Source organism: Arachis stenosperma, chromosome 6 (genome assembly GCF_014773155.1).
Source record: "Arachis stenosperma cultivar V10309 chromosome 6, arast.V10309.gnm1.PFL2, whole genome shotgun sequence".
Taxonomy (NCBI): domain Eukaryota; kingdom Viridiplantae; phylum Streptophyta; class Magnoliopsida; order Fabales; family Fabaceae; genus Arachis; species Arachis stenosperma.
Genome location: NC_080382.1, coordinates 123,900,344 through 123,908,505, shown reverse-complemented (window position 1 = coordinate 123,908,505; position 8,162 = coordinate 123,900,344). Strand labels below are relative to the sequence as shown.

The 8,162-nt window shown below is 35.8% G+C and overlaps 1 protein-coding gene across 1 annotated transcript; it reads left to right on the top strand.

Annotated features, from left to right (window-relative positions):
- Window positions 1-5,982: 5,982 nt before the first annotated feature.
- LOC130936049 (uncharacterized) lies at window positions 5,983-7,850 on the top strand. The gene is made up of 2 exons (XM_057866022.1): window positions 5,983-6,457; window positions 6,677-7,850. The coding sequence occupies exons 1-2, from the start codon at window positions 6,086-6,088 to the stop codon at window positions 7,613-7,615; spliced, it is 1,311 nt and encodes a 436-aa protein (XP_057722005.1). The 5' UTR covers window positions 5,983-6,085; the 3' UTR covers window positions 7,616-7,850.
- The last annotated feature ends 312 nt before the right edge of the window (window positions 7,851-8,162 follow it).

The following is an 8,162-nucleotide window of genomic DNA, read 5'->3' as shown; positions in this document are numbered from 1 at the left end:
ATCTTGTAATTTTTAGCATAACTACTATAAACATCTTAAATTTTTTTTAAATTTAGTCATCAATTTAAAACTTCCAATGCAATTCATAATTCTTCTAATATGGAAATGATGAGTGCAACTTGTTATATATATAGATGCTTCATGCATGATTCTTTCAACTTGATTTGTAGTCTCCAATTTTAACTAGGAGATAAAGTTTGATTTGCGATTCTTGTAGCTTCTATTTACATCACTAGTAAAATCTAGGTGATTACTTTAACTCATAGAGCTTCCGATTCTTAGAATATTTTTCATATTAGCTTCATTAAAAAAATTCTCATTTATGGTATCAAGCTTCTTGAATCCAAGTCTTTCCATTTGTTTGTTAAGACATAAAGTGTTCCACCCCACATGATAAATTTTTTTTTGATTTACTTGATCTCCTCAAATGAAACTTATTTTGAGCTTTTTCCAATTTTGCATAAATATCTTTCAAAACGTTACTGTGCTGCATTTTATGGTTCGCCGGTAGACTCAAGACTGCTTTTGTTAAAGTAATTCTACCCACCAAAAAGAGAGATATTGAGCCTTCTAACCCTTTAATTTTCCATGAACTCTTTGTAACACAGTTTTAAACTTCTCCTTTCCTTTTCTATTATTTGTTATCATTGCACCCAAATACTTGCCTAAGCAATTAGATAGTGTTTGTTTTTAGTGAACTTATCCATCAAAACATAGACACAATGATAGTGATATATGTATGGTGTTTGTTTGGTGAGACACAAAATTATGAAAAATACAGTTACACACAATTACTCATACATAACATGTATTTTGTGTCTTTTAAAAATATTGAGACAAATAAAAACTTAAGGCACAGATTTTTATACTGTTTTTTCCTTCAATTTTTTTCTATCAACTATTTCTTTATCAACTCTATGTACTCTTTTTCCTATATATCAAATTGACATTTTCAGAAAAAAAATCGTTGTAATTTTAGCACTGTTGACTTTCAACTTAGAAACAAAGGAAAATCAAGTCATTATCTCCATCACTATTTTGATCTTCTCCTCTTTAGCCTCTGCAAACACTAATAAATCATCTGCAAAAATGTGTGATATCATAGGCCTCCTCCTACCAACTTTCATAGGTCTCCACGTATTAATTTTCATCCTTTTTTCAATTAATTGTTAGATTTTGTCTATACTATCATAAAGATATAAGGAGAGATTGGGTCTTTTTGTCTTATCCCTTTCATAGGGTTAATCTTTTTTGTTTTGTCTCCATTTCATAATACACTATAATTCACTGTAGTGATGCTGTCCATAATGATTCTTAGCAGCTTCTCATTCACCCCAAACTCCTTTAAGCACTCTTCAATAAAAGACCACCTCACTTTATCATAGGCTTTTTCAAAATCAAATTTAATCGCTATAAAACCCATCTTCCCTTTCATTCTCTTCATGATATGTGTCAACTCCTTTGCTATCATTATGTTGTCTTGTATTTTTGGCCAGGGACAAAACTGAATTGATATAGAGCAATTCGGTCCTTTAGAGTAGGTTTTAGTCTTTCAACTACAATCTTGGAGAGACACTTGTAAATGACATTACAAAGAGATATAGGCCGAAATTGAAACATAAACTCAGGTGTATAGACCTTTGGTATAAGGGATATCAGTGTGCCATTTTGCTCCTTTATATTTTCTGGTTCCTCCCATATCAACCTAACATGTTCCACCACACTACTCTTGATTAACCTCCTGTTATAGAATATGGCAGGATAACCATCCAAACCTGGCATTTTTAGAGAGCCAATGTTAATGATGGCTCTTCTTATTTCCTCCCCCAATGGGTTATTTTTAGATAAAACTACTTTTTTACTCCAACGGTGGATAGCTCTTAGTCATATTGAGGTTCTGTGCTATTGTATTCTCTTCCTTATACAACCATTTAAAATAGTCAACTGCCATTTTCTCTAAAGTCTCAACTCTTTCGATCCACTTTTTGTCAGAGTTCTTTAACTTTAGGACCTTATTTCTCTTTCTCCTAATAATGGTTCTAATATGATAGTACTGTGTATTTCTATTCCCTTCAACCACCCATTTCTTCCTCGATTTTTGCAACTACATGATCTCTTCTCAATTCAAAATAATTTTCATTTTTTCCGTAAATTGCTTCTTCAACTTCTGTAGAAAAGTGTTACTAGCATAGTCTCGAGCACTCTGTATACCACAAATTCTATTCATCAGCCTCCTTTTCTGCCTGACAACATGGCCAAAAATCTCTATGTTTCACCGTTTTAGTCATTATGTCATGTTAGCAAGAGTAGGTATAAAAGGCGCATATGGATTTCAACTCTTTTTGATGACTTGTTCAAAATCCAGTTGGAGATTCCACAAAGTTTCATAGTGGAACAACTTATTTTTATTCTTTGACAAAAGTGGTTTTGTAGTAATTAACAAGAGGTAATGATTTGAGTTCGTTCTCATGAGTACCTCAAATTTAGCTTCTTCAAACTGAGTTCTCTAACTGGGATTAGATAGAGCTCTATCCAGTTGCTTGTAAACTCTCTCAAGACCCTCCCACTGTGGCACTCTCCACGTGTACTTAGAGCCAACAAAATCCGAATCAACAAGGTAGCACTCATTTATCCATCTTTTGAATCTTTTGCAAGCACTAACATCACATCTTCCTCCTTGTTTCCTTTCTAATGGGCAGGCTATTTCATTAAAGTCTCCCATAATTAACCATTCTTCCATCATGCTAGCGGCTATAGATTTTAGGTCCCTCTATGCATCCTTTCTAACCCTCTCATTAGGGCTAGCATACACTGCTGTAATCATCTAGCTCCTATTATCATCTTTTGATATTTTTATGTGCACAAACTATTTTTGTGACTTTTTTACTATAATAGAGATACTAAAATTTTTTCATAACACCTATATACCTCTACCAAAGCCTTCCACTTCTTCCATATGACTAAAATCAAACACATTCCTTCTTATAACTCTCATGGCCTGTTTTTCACTACATCTAGTTTCAATTAGAATAACATCCAAATTATAAATTCTCATATACTCTTCGAGTATGCGATTAAAAGCTTGGCTCGCAGCACTCCTACAATTCCAACTAAAAATAATAATAAAGACTAAGGAGAGTTGGAATATACCTCAATGCTCCAAAAGCATCTCATCCTTTATATATTCATCATCTAACCTTCCATTCATTTCGATCTTATTGTTTTTCTCTTCACCATTTTTTTCCTCTCTTGAATCACCATCTTTCATATTGAGATCACTTCCTTCAATGCCACCATGATTAAGTTTTCTTTAATAGAATAAGGTTGCTTCAACCATAATGGCAATGTCTATGGAATATAGATTCGGAAGTTTGGGTTCAGGTGTTTCTTCAATCTCCTCTTCCATTTTTATTATTTCTGAGATGACAGTTCCCTCATAGAATTGATCAGGTGAGGTCATGATATGGTCAAGTAAATCTTGTGGGTAGGGGTGGCAAACGGGCCTGAACTCGCTGGGCCGGCCCGCGTAACCGGCCAAAAAAGGCGGGCTGGGCTGGAAAATTGGGACTGTCAAATAGCAAAAGCCCGCTTAACCCGCACCGCTTAAACCGCGGGCTTTGGCGGGGCGGGGCGGGCTTCCCCGCCGGGCTTAGTATTTTTTAGCAAGGGGGTATTTTTACAATATTTTTTACCAAAACCCAACTTCTTCCAACCCAACTTACAAGAGAATGAAGAAGAAAATTGAGTGTTTTGGATTATGTTTATTTTGTTTTAGAGACAATATTTATAATTATATTTTGGATTATGTTTATTTTACTTTGAGAACAATATTTATAATTATGTCTTGAATGAAAACTTAGTTTATAATTATGTTTATTAGATATTTATAATTACAAAAACTTTAGTGTTTGTGAATATAAAAATTATAATTTGTTTATACTTTTAGAAATTATAGTAGTTAAAAGTAAAAAATAATTAGATTTTTTTTATGTCTTTATATATGTTATTTAATATTTAAAAGTAAAAAAAAAAGAGGATATTTGGCGGGCTTGGCCCGCCGGCCCGCCAGCCCGCCGTTAGGCGGGGCGAGTTGGGATTCTGGGACCGCCTCACTAGGCGGGGCGGGGCGGGGCGGGCTTCCCCACTTGCCACCCCTACTTGTGGGTCGTTCAGTTGTTGTGTTTTATGATATTTGTTATTAAGATTCTTGAGTTGTGGTTGTTTTATAGGTTCATTATTAGTATCCTTGGTTATTGGACTGGGTTGTATTTGTATGGTATTATCATTCACTGGTTTGGTCATATAGATTTTATGGCTATTAACTTTGTTGGTGGTCTTTTTGGTTGGGTTGTTGTAATTAGATTTTTAATTGGACCATTGTTTTCTTTATTTGGCTAGACAATTTGATTTGGTGTATTTTTAGAGGTGAAAAATGGTTGAGATCTCTCTATTGTATTTTTTTAGGAGGACATTCTCTGTATTTACATTATTAGGTGAAAAAATAATTGGAATCTCCTCCCCTAATATTGCAAACCTAGTACCTGCCACTTTTTGCTTTTCTTTCTTTCTCTCATCACTATTTATCCCATTATTTGTACCAACCTCAAATCTTTTTTGCTGTCTTACCACGTATTGGCCATTGTACCATCATCTAAGGATCATTTGGATCAATCTCTCCTTTTATTATTTTTTTTATCTTTTTCTTGAGTTGAATTTCATTCATTATCCCTGACTATTTTTCTTCCTGCATTGTCTTCTTCTGTTGATTTTTCTCCTCCCTCGATCGCTGTAATTGTAATAGATTAGGTAGATTGTGCTGGATTTTTATTTCAGGAAAGTTAGCTTTCTCATGTCCCACAATGGCACATGAGAATCATATATTATAGCTCCCTTCATATTCTGTCTTGTATCTAAGTCCACTAATGGAGTATTGAGATACTAGAGGCTCAGTGAGGTCAAGTTCTACACAAAGCTTTGCAAACTTTCCTTTGCACTTATCTATCGTATTAGAATTCACCCTCAGAGTTCTGTCTACTATGTTGTTAATTATCTCCAACATCTCTTGTTTATAGTACTCAATAGCTAGTCCAAGAAGTCTCATCCACACTGCCACTATATCTATGGTAGCCTTCATAGTATTAAAACTAGGTTTACAAAATCTTAGAGTAAAGTAGTGATCGAAGATCTTCCAAGAACTTTTCATTACAACAAAGTCTAAATCTTCTTGAGAGAACTAGGTTAATCGCCTCAATACTTCCTTGCTTTTCCCGCCTCCAACTTCCTAGTTAGTGCTGCTAATGAAATCTTTCTCTCTATTAGCTTGACAATGAGGATATCCCACCAAGGATGTCTCAGATTTTTTATTGCAGTCTCATTGATCACAAAGTTAAAAATGTCATTAATTTTTTCTACTCTTATTTTTTGTTTTTGTTTTTTCCCTTCTTTCTTACCTCTAATGTTTTCTTTTTCTCCACCTTCCATCTTTTTATTATCCTCTTCCAATGATGGTGATGAAAAACTATCATCTTCATTTGCTATGACTGGCTTCTTCTCTCCTTTCACAATTTCACTAAAAAAAATTTTTGTGTGGATCTTCTCTCTATGCTTCTTCTTTATCTTCCAACATCTGATCTTTGTTTTTGGTATAAGAAATATCTCCTTTTCAGTGAATTTTATTCCTTCTTCTCCCTTCTTTACTTTCTTTACACCACATATTACATAGTCCTCTCTACATAAACTAAAAAGTTTATTAAATCATTCTTTCACTTTAGTCTATAACAATAATAGAGAAGTCTCATCGTTCACAAATTCAACTCAATAAAATATATAAATTCAAGTATAATTTTAGTCTTATCTTATCTTATCTTTATATTATCTTTTTATCTTATTTTATTTTTATTTTTATCTTTTATAAACAATGCTCTATATATATTTAGTTCCTTCCTAATTCAATCAATCAATCAATTAGACTAACTAACATTGGGCCTTACCCGATACAAATCCCTTTCGCCGCAAATTCACAACACAAGCCACATCACCAACGAAACTAAACCTGAACGAAGCATTAGCTTAGGCATCGATAGCAATGGAAGACAGTTTCAGAGTCCGCGTCGACAAAGCCTTCGGTTCTCTTCCTCTTTCTTCAACCTCCCCTTCTTCTCTCTCCTCTCTCTGGTCCCTCGCCGACGACGAAATCAACTCCACACCATCCAACCAATCCGAACCTAAACCCGACCCTAAACCCTCCGCATGGTCCGCCGCCTCAACCTCCTCCTCTTTTTCTTCCAGCTTCCGGGTTCAGCTAGAGAATGACCTCGATGATCTCAACGACGAAGACGACGATAACGAAGATGGTGACGCGGGGTTTCGTCGTACTCAGCTCAAACCCGACGATTACGACGATGAACAGTGGCAAATTAGGTCTGGTATTGGCCTCGATTGCACCCTTGATCACGAGGTACTACTAATCCCTTATCTCTTGTTTTATATTTTGATCAATTTTCACTGAATATTTGAAATTACAATTGGAACCTACACGAATTGAAATTTGGATGCTGAAAATATAGCTGCATTTGAATCAACTAGGGTTTGTGCCATTTTTGCTGGTTAAATATTTAAGATATTTAATTTAGATAATATTTCTGATTGAAAATCTTGAATCAATTGGTTTGTGCAGGAAGAGGAAGATAAATATGATAAACAAGCAATTGGGAAAGAGAACCAGGGGGATCGAGTTTATATGAAGGATATAGCTGATGATGGTGTTGAGATTGATTCTTGCTACGCTCTTCCATCTAGGTTCGGAGAACACGTGAGGGACCCACGTGCCAACCACTTGGCTGCAAAAATGAGGCTGAAGCAGGATGATGAAGCAGCTAAAAAAATTGATGCTTTGCACGTCTCTGATAAATCAGCACCAGGGGCTGACACCGGCGGTGGCGACGGTGGTGTCGATAGTATTAATCTCAAGCCCATTTTGAAGAGTAAGGATAAGCCTCCAGAACAGAAGTCCCAGAAACGTGTTCGGTTTGATCCTGATTGCGATGTTAGATATGGTGAGGACGAAGAATATGAAGGAACGAGGGATGTTCGAATGAAGACTTCTTTGATTGAAGAAGAAGCAGTTTTCGAGCAGCCATCAAAGGCACAAGAATTTGCTTCAGCTGTTCCAGATTACATTCGAAATCCGTCGAGATACACGCGATATACTTTCGATGATTCCAACGATGACATTGATGATAAATCGAATAAGGCAGCGTATATGAGTTTCCTTTCGCAGTTAAAGGCGTCAAATGCTGCTGCTGGAACCGGATCACAGGGAGAGGATGCCGAGGATGATCTTCCATCGGTTACATTCATATCAAGGAAGAAATCCGGTGATGTTTCAATGGTAGAGCATAAGAATGTTTCAAAGCAAAAAGAGGATGTTGGGAAGGAGAATAAAAGAGCTTTCAGTGTTAGTATAGCAGCTGGTGAGAATGAGGATACTGATGTTTGTGCAATGGAGGAGGATATGCCAGGAGAAGCCATTGAAGATGTTAAGAAGAGCTCTCAAAGGTTGAACCGCAAGTACAGGAAGAAAACACAAGACGAGCTGGATGAGCCTGATGTCTAAGTTAGCTAACTGCCTAAGGTGTGTTTCTTTGAGACACTGCCAACTTTGCCAGGATCAGCATTTTAGAATCGGTTGTTTTATCTTTCTTGTTGCCTGTTGCGGTTACTTGTTTGTTTTATAAATTTGTGCAACAATCTTGCGTCTAGATTCTGGTCTAGCCAACTTATGTAGTGTCATACTATCTTATTGGTTGACATGGTGTTAACTAAATTAAATCGTGCGGTCATGTTATAAATCCTGATGTTGGAATATTGGCTAGACTATGTTTTGGGAGGGGTTTGGTTAGGACATCTGTTAAAGAAAGAACAACAAAGACTTATCAACATGGATCAAGTGACATCATCGGCGCTATTGTGTAGCGGAAATTTAGCAAGAGGATTTTCTTGCAAGAGTAGGAAATTAAAGGAAAAAACAAAATCCCCTCAATAAAGCATAGCTTTTGGCTCTCGATACGTCTGCGGATTCTTTAAAAACACTGGAAAATTTAGGGTGTGTTTGATTTGTGTTTCTATTTTCTGTTTTAATTTTCAGTGTTTTCTGTTTTCAG

Excerpts from the sequence above, each read along its gene's own strand:
- LOC130936049 (XM_057866022.1), top strand. The coding sequence starts at position 6,086 with ATGGAAGACAGTTTCAGAGTCCGCGTCGACAAAGCCTTCGGTTCTCTT. Across the intron at positions 6,458-6,676 it reads ATTGCACCCTTGATCACGAG|GAAGAGGAAGATAAATATGA; the intron begins GTACTACTAATC and ends TGGTTTGTGCAG.